Source organism: Rhinopithecus bieti, unplaced genomic scaffold, assembly GCF_001698545.2.
Source record: "Rhinopithecus bieti isolate Rb0 unplaced genomic scaffold, ASM169854v2 scaffold_1017, whole genome shotgun sequence".
Classification (NCBI taxonomy): domain Eukaryota; kingdom Metazoa; phylum Chordata; class Mammalia; order Primates; family Cercopithecidae; genus Rhinopithecus; species Rhinopithecus bieti.
In genome coordinates this window covers 6660227-6673351 of record NW_016803657.1, presented here as the reverse complement: position 1 = coordinate 6673351, position 13125 = coordinate 6660227, and the positions used below count along the sequence as shown (strand labels likewise).

At 42.4% G+C, this 13125-nt stretch overlaps 2 protein-coding genes across 6 annotated transcripts in view; both read left to right on the top strand.

The window, feature by feature from the left end:
• RADIL (Rap associating with DIL domain) overlaps positions 1-13125 on the top strand; it is an 81793-nt gene that overhangs the window by 23716 nt on the left and 44952 nt on the right. The window lies entirely within an intron of this gene.
• PAPOLB (poly(A) polymerase beta) lies at positions 912-5226 on the top strand. Its single transcript, XM_017894925.1, has one exon. It carries the CDS (start codon positions 1152-1154, stop codon positions 3063-3065), a length of 1914 nt encoding a protein of 637 aa, XP_017750414.1. The 5' UTR covers positions 912-1151; the 3' UTR covers positions 3066-5226.

The following is a 13125-nucleotide window of genomic DNA, read 5'->3' as shown; positions in this document are numbered from 1 at the left end:
TTTATTTATTTATTTATTTATTTATTTATTTATTTATTTATTTTGAGACGGAGTTTCGCTCTTGTTGCCCAGGCTGGAGTATAATGGCGCCATCTCAGCTCACCACAACCTCCACCTCCCAGGTTCAAGCAATTCTCCTGCTTCAGCCTCCTGAGTAGCTGGGATTACAGGCATGCACCATCACACCTGGCTAATTTTGTATTTTTAGTAGAGACAGGGTTTCTCCATGTTGAGGCTGGTCTTGAACGCCTGACCTCAGGTGATCCCCCAGCCTTGGCCTCCCAGAGTGCTGGGATTACAGTAGTGAGCCACCGCACCCGGCCTGGGTAAGATTATTAAAGAGAAACCTATGCCTGGACACACAGTGGTGGGATCAGACAGGGCACTAGGGACAGAGACTTTTACAGCTGCCATAAGAAAAGGCAGACGAGCAGCAGTTCATGCAGCTGTGGAATTCTCAATGGGAACCAGAAGACAGCAGAATCATGCCTTTACAGCATGGCCAGAATACAAATGTTGACCTCGAAATGCTGCCCCAGCTAAACCAACGTCCAGCAACAGCCCGAGAAACAAGACAGAAACTGCTTTCCACCAACGGGTTCCCACTATGAAGGGGTCTTTGGACTTCCAAAGGGTGCACGCTAGGGTGAAGTGGGCAGAGGGTGCCCCCAGAAAAGATGCACATCTGAAATGTCAGGGGACTTGGGGAGCAAAGAATTAGATGGGTAAAGTTGGGCAAATATGTAAAATAGTGGTAATAAAGGGTTGAGTTTGGCCGGTTATAGACAACGTGAGCCCTGTCCAGCCCCATCTAGACCCCCCCCCCCCCGCGCAGCGAGAGGGGGCCCTTGGCCCGGAAAGCCATGGCTCCCGTGAGCCCTCGCGCTGGCGGCCGGTGCGCAGGCGCCCAGGCGCCCAGGCGTGTACGGTAGGTTCTGGAACGCGGCCGCTGAGGGGTCTGGCGCCATGTTGGGGCTGAGGGGAAGGCGGAGAAGTTCCTGAAGCGGCGGGCGCGCAGCGGGAGCGGGAGTGGGGTCGGACCAGGGCAGCTAGAAGCCCTGCCCTTCCCGCCTCAGAGGATCATGACCTGGGCGGCGGCCACGAAGGTCGCGGTGGTGGGGGACGTGCCCTGGAGGGGTGGGCGCTGAAAGATGATGCCGTTTCCGGTGACAACGCAGGGACCACCACAGCAGGCACCGCCACCGAAGTGCTACGGCATCTCCTCGCCTATCAGCCTAGCGGTCCCCAAGGATACGGACTGCCTTCTAACCCAGAGGCTAATAGAAACCCTCAGGCCCTTCGGGGTCTTCGAAGAGGAAGAGGAACTGCAGCGCAGGATTTTAGTTTTGGAAAAATTAAATAATCTGGTAAAGGAATGGATACGTGAAATCAGTGAAAGCAAGAGCCTTCCCCAGTCTGTAATTGAAAACGTTGGCGGAAAGATTTTTACGTTTGGCTCTTACAGATTAGGAGTACATACGAAAGGTGCAGATATTGACGCCTTGTGCGTTGCACCAAGGCATGTGGATCGAAGCGACTTTTTCACCTCATTCTATGTTAAACTGAAACTACAGGAGGAAGTAAAAGATTTAAGGGCTGTTGAGGAGGCATTTGTGCCAGTTATCAAACTGTGTTTTGATGGGATAGAGATTGATATTTTATTTGCAAGATTAGCACTACAGACTATTCCCGAAGATTTGGACCTAAGAGATGACAGTTTGCTTAAAAATTTAGACATTAGATGCATAAGAAGCCTTAACGGTTGCCGGGTAACCGATGAAATTTTACATCTAGTGCCAAACATTGACAACTTCAGGTTGACTCTAAGAGCCATCAAACTGTGGGCCAAGTGCCACAATATCTATTCCAATATATTAGGTTTCCTCGGAGGTGTTTCCTGGGCCATGCTGGTAGCAAGAACTTGTCAGCTTTATCCAAATGCAGTAGCGTCAACTCTCGTGCGGAAATTCTTCTTGGTATTTTCGGAATGGGAATGGCCAAACCCAGTGTTACTGAAAGAGCCTGAAGAACGGAATCTTAATTTGCCTGTATGGGACCCAAGAGTAAATCCCAGTGATAGGTACCATCTTATGCCCATCATCACACCAGCATACCCACAGCAGAACTCCACATACAACGTGTCTGTTTCAACCAGGATGGTCATGATTGAGGAGTTTAAACAGGGACTTGCTATCACACAAGAGATTTTGCTGAGTAAGGCTGAGTGGTCCAAACTCTTTGAAGCTCCAAGCTTCTTTCAGAAGTACAAGCATTATATTGTACTTCTGGCAAGTGCGCCAACAGAAAAACAGCATTTAGAATGGGTGGGCTTGGTGGAATCAAAGATCCGAATCCTGGTTGGGAGCTTGGAGAAGAATGAATTTATTACACTGGCACATGTGAATCCACAGTCATTTCCAGCACCCAAAGAAAATCCTGATATGGAAGAATTTCGTACAATGTGGGTGATTGGGTTAGTGCTAAAAAAGCCAGAAAACTCTGAAATTCTCAGTATTGATCTTACCTATGATATCCAGTCTTTCACAGATACTGTTTATAGGCAAGCAATGAATAGTAAGATGTTTGAGATGGGTATGAAAATTACTGCAATGCATTTAAGAAGAAAGGAGCTTCACCAGCTGCTGCCTCATCATGTGCTTCAGGACAAGAAAGCACACGCAACAGAAGGTAGAAGATTGACAGATCTAAACGACAGCAGCTTTGACTTGTCTGCAGGCTGTGAAAACAGCATGTCTGTGCCTTCATCTACTAGCACTATGAAGACAGGCCCATTGATTAGCAGTTCTCAGGGTAGAAATAGTCCTGCCCTGGCTGTAATGACAGCATCGATGGCTAACGTACAGGCTACTGAAATTTCCTTGCCACAGATGAATACCAGTGAAAGTTCAGGGGTTGCATTAAATGAAAGTATTCCTCACGCTGTCTCTCAGCCTGCCATTTCTCCATCACCAAAGGCCATGGTCGCCAGAGTTGTTTCTTCGACATGTCTCATAAGCCATCCAGACCTTCAGGAAACGCAGCAACAAACATATCTAATCCTATAGTTGGAGTCTAGAGGATATTTTTGCCTCATGAAGAAAGGACCAAGAAAAGCAAAACAGAAGAGGAGAAACTCAATACAAAGACAAGTACAACTCCATTAGAAAAATTCAGACAGCATCTTCTCTGTTGGCCTCTCAGGTAACATCAGTATAGATCTTTCCAGTATCCCCATTCTCCCTGCAAATCTAGTTCCTGTTATCAAGAATTCAGTAAAAAAGGTTGAATGGTTAAAAACAACGTCAGGCGTCCATGCACAATATCTGCCAACTCAACCTGTCGTCTTCAAATACTAAAGGAGAATGAAGGGTACAGGACTGGATATGACTTGAAATAGATTGAGGCTTATTTGGTAAGTTCCTTTACTGGGCCAGTCTTGATCAGAAGTCCACATTAGTATGTGACAGCTAGAGGTACTGTTATTAATGTGTCAGCAACAGTTACATTAACTATTTCAAAGGACTACTGCCCTTAAAAAGAAAAAAACCTTTCAGCTATATTTGTACCTGTGACTGACATCTGGACTGGATTTATATTGATGATTTGTTGGGAAAATTTGCAATACAAACTGGTATCAGAATTCCTTACACTGATGATGCACTTTATATTTTCTATTAGAAAGTAGAACTAATTTTAGATTTTTCAAATTGGTGAATTTTATCTTTCCCTGAAGAGGTTTGTTCACTATTAATGTTAAAATTGGCTACCATTGTGCAGTGGTGTACTATATTTCAGAGAAAGCATAAAAGTACATCTAGCTCTGTCCCTATGAGGTAGTTGTAACCCTTTAAAATGAAATGTCAACTTTAAGGTATGTATTTGACATCAAAACAATCATTAGTAGGTCTTTGGTTTTGATGGCACACTATGGAGAAAGGACACACTGGTTTCATCCGTAGAACTGTTTTAGAGAGTAATCAGCGATCAAACATTTTCTTTGAGCTAACAAAGCTCCATGTTCTCTTTTCCTCAATCATTAGTCCTAAAACAAAAAAGCTTTTTGCCTCCCCCTCTTCTCTTTGCTTGTATGGGCACAGTATGCTTATGTGTCATTTCACAAGAAAAAAAGAATAATAATCTCTAAACCATGATGTGAAACCGACAAACCTGTAGCCACATGGCACAAACACCAAATATTGGTTACAATGAAACACTACATTTTAGCAAAACTTTACTAAATGTAATGTCTATGAGATATGTTTCTGATCTTGGATGACCATTTGATCGCTTCATATGAGAAGTTTTGTACATTCCACAGAATACATCCTTATGGGAAAGTTAATTTCCAATTGCACACATAAGCAAAAAGGCATTTTCTTCAAGAATTTTAAGCACATTTTATTTTAAATGATTTATCAAAATTCATCTCTAAATTTTACATGTAGAAACATAAAAAAGTAATTTCTAGCAAGCACTTGACATCTTATTGGCTTTCTGCTCTTTTAGTCTACAAAAGATTAGCAATACTTTAAGTTGAAAAAAAAAAGATCCCTCATAATTAAGCAGTAGAGCATCTATGTTTAGGAAATATGAGGGGCAACAGATGTGAATGAATGAAAGTTTAGTTTTTCTTAATCTAGACAGCAAACTTAACAGGCTTTCCAATTAGCCTTGCTTTAACCCCTCCTGTCCCTCCTCTGACTCTGCACTTTTCGTGTTAAACTGCAATTACTTAAACTCTTTTCTTGTCTTTCTGGATTAATTTTCTAAAGTTGGAATATAGTCATGTCCTTTTAGGCTGTAGAGACTTTTCTTTCACCATTACCTTCTGATCTCTAATATACAGTATTTTTTTTTCTCACATCTTTGCCCTTTCACCACAATAATAAATCAGGTGAAGTGTGCACAGTATCTGTATTTCGAATGGCTATGGTGTTAAGTTGAAATGGCCAGGCAAAAATTTAGTCTGGTCGTTTTGTTTACACATTGGGAAAAAAATTAGTTTATTAAACATTACCTGTAACTGTATCTGTTTTACCAAGCTGGAACCTTGGAACTTTTATTTCTAATTTTATTACTTGAATGTCAGACCATTTTTCCTGTGATGTACCTAGTGAATGGAATTTGCTGTTTTATGGTATCTATACTCCTGGTATATTCAAGTACTGTTTTGAAAACAGATGACTTATTTCTCCATTAAAATGCAATAAAATAAATGGCAAACAAGCAAAGTGAAACTAAAATACTGGACAGTAGTACGATTTAAATCTAAGATATGAATTCAGATGTACTTACATTGTTCTGAAGGAGGGTAGAGACACTGATGAACTTTTCAACTTTACTCAGTCTAGAATGTAATAATGTTTAGGGAAACATGAAAAGGTTAAAATTTCAAATCGGTAAAGATAAAAAATGAAGTTAAGCTGAATTCAAAAGAAGGCAGGAAAAAAAGGGAGAAAGCATACAAAAAAATAGAGTAAAAAGAAAACACAATCTATGGTCATGGAAATGAAACCAAATATATCTGTCACTACAATAAATGGAACAAATTTTGTGTTTTAAAAAGGCAGAGACAGTCAGATTCCATGGGAAAACCAAGTCCAACTGTATGCTGTTTTACTTAAGAATGAGACACAACCAAAATAAAAGGATGGGGGAAAAGCATGCTAATGAAAAGAAGCTGGTATAATAACAATATCATTCAAGTGGGTGTCAGAGCAAAAATAATTATTAAGGGCAAAAGGACCGTGCATTAATGATAGAAGACCTACCGCATCAGGAATATTGAATAATTTAAAACTTGTCTGCACCTAATAAACCAGCCTCAACATAAAATAACAAAAATGAACAGAAATTGCTAAATATGTCATTATCATAGAAGATTTCAAAACAGCCTTTCATTAACTGATATCAAGCAGATAAAAATAGAAGGGAAACAGTTTTTGAACATAGTCCAGCATAGTGGCTGGTGGACTTTTCACATTAAGGATCAGATAGTAAATATTTTCAGCTTTGTGAAGCCGTCCAGTCTCTCTCGCAGCTACTTAACTCTGCCTTTGTAGAGGGCAATCAGTCATAGACAATATGTAAACAGATGGCCAGGGCTGGATTTGTCACCCATCCCCCTCAGCCATTGTTTGCCATCAATGATCTGGTGAACATTTGTTATAGAACCTTCCACCCCACAATTGGAAAATGCATATTGTTCTCAAGTATTGGGTGTGTACAAAAATTAACCTCATGCTATATCAAAAGTAATATTTAACACACTTCAAAGTATCTGGTTTATAGGACATGTTCTCTGACCACAGAACAGTAAGTTAAAAATTAAGTAACAAATAGCATAAAGAAGACACAAAAAAGCTCAAGTCATAAAAGAAGAGATTGGTACAATTAAGAAATTTTGTTCATCAGATAATGAACAGTGAAAAGTGAAAAACTGAAAAACAGGCCCTAAGCTGGGAGAAGATTTTGTGATAAGATAAAACTGACAAATGATTGCTATCCAGAATATATTAAGGATGGCAAAGGAAAAAGTCTATTTTAAAGATCAACAGGCCGGGTGCAGTAGTTCATGCCTGTAATCTCAGAATTTTGGGAGGTCGAGGTGGGTAGATCGCTTGAGGCCAGGAGTTCGAGACCAGCCTGAGCAACATGACAACATGACAAAAAGCCATCTCTACTAAGAATACAAAAATTAGCTGGTTGTGGTGGCATGTACCTGTAGTCCCAGCTGTACGGGGCAGTCCCAAGAGGCTGATGCAGGAGAATCTCTTGAACCCAGGAGATGAAGGTTGCAGTGAGCTGAAATCGCGCCACTGCACTCCAGCCTGGGTGATGATGAGAGTCTGTCTTAAAAAAAAAAAAAAAGCTGGATGCAGTGGTTCATGCTTGTAAACCCAGTGTTTTGGGAGGCCAAGACGAGCGGATCATTTGAGGCCAGGAGTTTGATTCCAGCCTGACCAATGCGGTGAAACTCCACCTTTTGTATTTTTCTCTACAAAAGATACAGAAATTCGCTGAGCATGGTGATGCGCACCTGTAATCGTAGCTGCTTGGGAAGCTGAGGCATGAGAATCGCTTGAACCCAGGAGATGAAGGTTGCAGTGAGCTGAGATCACGCCACTGCACTCCAGCCTGAGCGACAGAGCAAGCTCTGTCTCAAAAAATGAAAACAATAAAATCCCCAACAACCCAGCTTAAAAAAAATGGGCCAAAGAAATGCATAAGCATTTCACAGAAGAGGAACTAGGAACAGCCAATAAACGTGAAAATTTGCCCAATCTCAGTAATAATAAGGAAAATACAATATAAGACCAGAGAGGTATTTCTTTTGTCTTTCTTTTTTTTTTTAACAAAATATGAAAGTCTAACAGTGTCTAGGTATGGTGAGGATGAGGAGCAATGGAAACTTGAACACGGTGCCAGTGAGAACATGGTGCAAATTGTTTTGGCCCTTTTGGGAAGCAGCTTGGTCTTACCTAGCACAGTTGACGACAGGCCCACACTCTGCGTTCCAATTATTCTACTCGTAGGTCTTCACCCTTGTGCTGTGGGACACTGATGTACTTCATCTTACTGATCCCCTTAGTCTTTGGGGTGACCAGAGTCTGTGGGACCACAGCCGTGTCCAGAACCCTACACACCTTCTAGTTTACCTCCAGTGTGCCATTTAAATACCATAATTTTCTCTGGTATTTCTCGTGGTGGTAGAAAAGTCAGAATGCATTTGAAAATGAGTATGAGAGTGTTTATGTTAATGTTTTGTCGTAGCCTAAAGTTCCAAACAATCCACATATCCATCAATGAGGGAATGGCTGGATGATGGCATATTTGTGCAATAAGTACCATAAAGTTGTGAAATTAAACCGTAGCTACCTGCGTCAATGTTAGCTGTGTCTCATTATGTTGGGGGGAAAAGCACATTGCAGAAAAATGCACAGAGCATGATACCATTTATATAAGGTTTCAAAATAAGCAAAGTAGAGCAGTATAATTTAGGGTTCCAAAAATGTGTGGTATAACTATAAATGAAAAAAGGCCATGTTAAACACGGAATCCAGGAAAGTGATTCCCTTTGGTAGGATGAGAGGTGGGGACAGGCAGGAAGATGTGCTTGGGAGGGTTGATGTGATTCTGGAACTAGTTCATTCTTTTTAGGTTGGGTGATGGATGAAATGGTGTTCATTTTGTTATTAGTCTAAGTTACAAATGCTTTCATATGTGTGAAATATAATTAAACAACCAATACCAAAGTGGTATCTTTTTGTTTTTGCTTGTTTGTTTGGAGACAGAGTCTTGCTCTGTTGCCCAGGCTGGAGTGCAGTGGCACGATCTCGGCTCACCACAACCTCCGCCTCCTGGGTTCAAGCGATTCTCCTGCCTCAGCCTCCCAAGTAGCTAGGATTACCGGCACCCGCCACTATGCCTGGCTAATTTTGTATTTTTAGTAAAGATGAGATTTCTCCATGTTCGTCAGGCTGATCTCAAACTCCTGACCTCAGGTGATCCGCCCGCCTCAGCCTCCCAAAGTGCCGGGATTACAGGCATGAGCCAACAAGCCCAGCCTACCCCCAGCATCTTCAAGTCAGCAGTGGCATGTCGAATCTCCATCATTCTTTGAGTATTTGACTTCCTTTCTGCTTTTTAAAAAGTCCATGTGTTTAGGTGAGGCCCACCTGTATAATCTCCCTTTTGATGAACCCAAAGTGAACTGATGAATAAACTTATTTACATATCTGCAAAAATCTATTTTGCCATACAACAAAACATAATGATGAAATGGCACAAACAGTTCCCACTCACACTCAAGGTTGGAGGGCAGGTTATGCAAAGCAAGGGTCACTAGGGGTCATCTTAGAATTCTGGTTGCCACAGTCTGCCATCTGGCCTCCAGTAACCCATAGTTACACCCGCATGCAAAACACACTCACCCCATCTCAAGGTCCCCCAGTCTCATCCTATTACAGTATCAGTTCAAGTCTAAAATCTCATCATCTTAATCTAAATCAGGTGTGAATGGGGCTTCTGGATATAATCCATTAAGTACCACTCTTGGGGCACTATTTCTTTCCATCTGTGGACCTGTGACACTAAAGACACAAGTATCTGCCCCAACCCTCCCAACTTACAAGGGTGGGACAGGCGGGTAACAGTCACTCTGGTTCAAAAGTGAGGGAAATGGACTGGGCACGCGGTTCATACCTGTAATCCCAGCACTTTGGGAGGCCGAGGCGGGTGGATCACATGAGGTCAGGAGTTCGAGACCAACCTGGACAACATGGTGAAACCCCATCTCTACCAAAAATACAAAAATTAGCAGGGTGTGGTGGCACATGCCTGTAATCCCTGCCACTTGGGAGGCTAAGGCACAAGAACCACTTGAAAGGCGGAGATTGCAGTGAGCCAAGATCGTACCACTGTACTACAAAGTGAGACTCTGGGCTACAAAGTGAGACTCTGTCTTTAAAAGAAAAGGAGGAGGAGGAGGAGGAGGAGAAGGAGAGGAAAAGGAAGAGGAAGAAGAAGAGGAAGAGGAGGAAGAAGAAGAAGAAAGGGTAAATGATCACTCTCCTAATTCAAGCATTTTGGGATGCTATGGTGGGAGGATGGCTTGAGGCCAGGAGTTCAAGACCAGTCTGGGCAACATAGCAAGACCCCATCTCTACAAAAAATAAAAAATTAGGCCTGATGGCACACACCTGTGTTCCCAGTTACTCAGGAGGCTTAGATGAGAGGATTGCTTGAACCTAGGAGTCTGAGGTTGCAGTGAGCTATGAACATGCCACTGCACTCCAGCCTGGGCAACAGAGCTAGACCCTGTCTCAATAAATACATAAAGAAATAATAGGAGAAAATGAAAGGTAAAAAGGTGCCACTGGCCTGGCCCAAAGCATTTTTGAACTCTAGTGAGGCAAATTCCAGTCCAGTGGAAGTTCTTTTGTTCCATTCCAAAGCCTGGGGATAGTCTCTTAGCTCTGCCTTCTGTCCTGTTGGTGCCACCCTCTGGGATCTTGGCTTCCTCCTCTGAGTCATCTTTCCCTCTGCATGAACGGTAGCGTGTTTATCAGCTACTTCCTGTCTGTAGCCACCCCCTTCATTTTTCAGTGTCTCTGTTCCTTTCGGTCTAGGCCAGCAGTATTTCTGCTGGCATAATTTTCTGAAGAACTTGTGGGCCGGATGAGGATTTCACAAGAATTCACTCCATTAGACAGAAGCCACATCCATAAATGTCTCTGAGATAATCCCTTCTCTACTTTTAGCTTCTGGTGAGATGGTGGAGGGACAGTGCTCTTGAACTTCCTTGAGGTGCTCTGTTTTGACTAAGAAAAATATACAAGAAACACCCTTACTCTACTGAGTCATTTATGTGACCAGGTACCCTGACATTTTGGTCCTCCTGGGTTTCAGCAAAGGGTTGTCTAGGCCCACACTTGGTTTTTCCTCTCTGCCTCCCATCAGAAGCCACTTCTGACTTTTGGCATCTCTTGTCATCTGGAGAGGCTGTGCATTTTCAAACTTGTCCACTCCTGGTTCTTATTTTGCTGAACAGTTCATCAATTTCTCTCTCTCCTGTTGCCTCTCACCATAAGCAGCAAGAAGAAACCAGGGGGCACCTTCTATACTCTGCTTGGAAACCTCCTTGGCCATCTCTTCAGGTTCAGCATTTGCAAATTCTGCTTTCCAACAACTGCAGGATGACAATTTCAGTGAGCTCCCTGCCCTCACATCACAAGAACCCTCCTTCCTCCAGTTTCCAGTAACATGCCTCTCACTTCCTTCTGAGCCTTTGCTGGCAGGCTTGTGAGCATCTAGGTTTCTGCTGTTTGCAGCAATTTTGCCTTTCTCTGAGGTGATTTAGGAAAGTTCTCACTTTATTCTGAGAAAGAAGCAATGTCTTTACTGTGCACATTTCCTAGTAGCCTGTTCAAGGTAATCTAGACTTTTTCCATCCTGCTTCTCAGAGTCCTTCCAGCCTCCACCTACTGTCTGATTACCAAAGCACCTTCACGTTTTAGGTATTTGTTACAGTAGCACCCACCCCATTTCCTGGCACTAAAATCTGAACTTTTCCTTCTTTCTTTTTTTTTTTTTTGAGACGGAGTTTTGCTCTTGTCACCCAGGCAATGGCACGATCTCGGCTCACTGCAACCTCCGCCTCCCAGGTTCAAGCAATTCTCCTGCCTCAGCCACCTAAGTAGCTGGGATTACGGGTGTGTGCCACCATGCCTGGCTACTTTTTTTTTGTATTTTTAATAAAGACAGGATTTCACCATGTTGGCAAGGCTGGTCTTGAACTCCTGACCTCAGATGATCCACCCGCCTTGGCCTCCCAAAGTGCTGGAATTCCAGGCGTGAGCCACCGCACTCGGCCCTGAACTTGTTTTCTATTGCTTGCAACTACAAGTGCAGCTTAAAACTATAGTATTTAACTTACATTTTCCACAAGTCAGGAGTCTGGGCATGGGGGAGCTAGACCTTCTGTCCAGGTCTCACACAGCTGCACTCAAGGTATCGGCTGGGCTGCATTCTTCTCTGGAGCTCAGGGACTTCTTTCAGACTCACAAGGTTGTTGGCAGAGTTCAATTCCTTGTGGTTTTAGGACTGAAGCCTCTGCATCTCTCTCCTCCTCTCTCACTGGCTTACAGCCGGGGACCACTCTCAGCTCCCAGTGACTGCTGTCAGGTTGCCCCTGTGATGCCCTGGAGAACTTCCGTGGCATCACACACTTCTCACACTTCATATCTCTCTGACTTCTCTTCCGTGACCAGCTGGAGAGAACTCTGGCTTTGAAGGAGCACACGTGATTAGGTTTGGCCCAACGAATAACCTCAAAGTCAGCTAATAGACAACCTTAATTATATCTGCAGAATCTCTTCTCCCATGCAGCATAATCACAGAGTGAGCCCAGAGGGCAGAGATCATGGAGCCATCTTAGAATTCTGCCTACCATAGTGACCTTCCGTGCTTTTTCTGTACTTATATTATACTGCAGGGGACTTCTTACATATGTATGTACATACCTACAGGGTTCTTTTTGTCAAAGTTTTTTTTTTTTTTTTTAATGGAATCATCTGTGTAGTATGGGTAAAAGCAATGAAGAAAAAAATGAAAAGAAAAAATGGGGGAATCATATACTTAGTTTTCTGTATTTTTCATACCAGATCCTGTCTGAAAATTACATCGTGTGTTATACCTCCAATTCATTCATCTTAATGGTTATGGAATATTCCTTGGTGTAGACGAAACACTGTGTATTTGGGGATTGTTAGGAACAATTTTGCAACTTACCTTCCTACGTATACCATATTTCACCAAAGAAAAGATGTTATCAGTAGTAAGATTACCAGTGTTAACCAACATAAAAAATACGACAAACTAAGACATAATTCTTATTATCTAGGATTTTTATTTTTGTACTTAAGCTATATCGTATCTAAAGATTTATTTCAACACAGATTTTGATCTGTATTCATTTTGTGCGTACACAGAAAGGTATGCAGGAGTGAAATGAATTTAGAGTCTAAGTCTTTTCAAGTCAGAGCCGTCCCTGTCCACACTCCCCACACAGTATCATTTTCTTTGTCCTCAAGCGGAGTGGTGATGTGGCATCCCCTGCTGTCTCATCTCTAGTATGTTCTTCCAAGCCACTTGCGTATTCAGTCTGCAAGTTTGTTGCAGATAACAGCTGGAAGGTATGTTCATTCTTTGGATGGTCCTGAATTAACTGAAATGTTGCAGAATCTCGCCCCAGGCAAAACAACCAAGTTCTCGCCTCACAGCTGCAGCCTGGCTGACATTCCACAGAATACAGGATGTCTTCCAGTTCCAGAGATGTTAGAAGATAAACACGTGTGTTTAGGAGTTGATGGAATTGATCCTATGAACGTTCGTTCATTCATTCATTCATTCTTGTAGTAGAATGAGAACTATGTACACTTAAAAATTTTTACTTATTTTCACCAAAGTTATGTATATATATGCACAGTTAAAGCAATACTTTCTCATTACTAATTAAAAGCAAAACAGTAGTTCTCTGCCATAGCCGTTCCTTCTTCCCAGTTTTGAACTCCCCACAACCACTTTCAACTGTGAACTGTTTCTTTTTGGCTTTTAATTCCNTAT

What these genes read in the sequence shown, in the direction of transcription:
- PAPOLB (XM_017894925.1), top strand. Translation starts at nt 1,152, where the DNA reads ATGATGCCGTTTCCGGTGACAACGCAGGGACCACCACAGCAGGCACCG.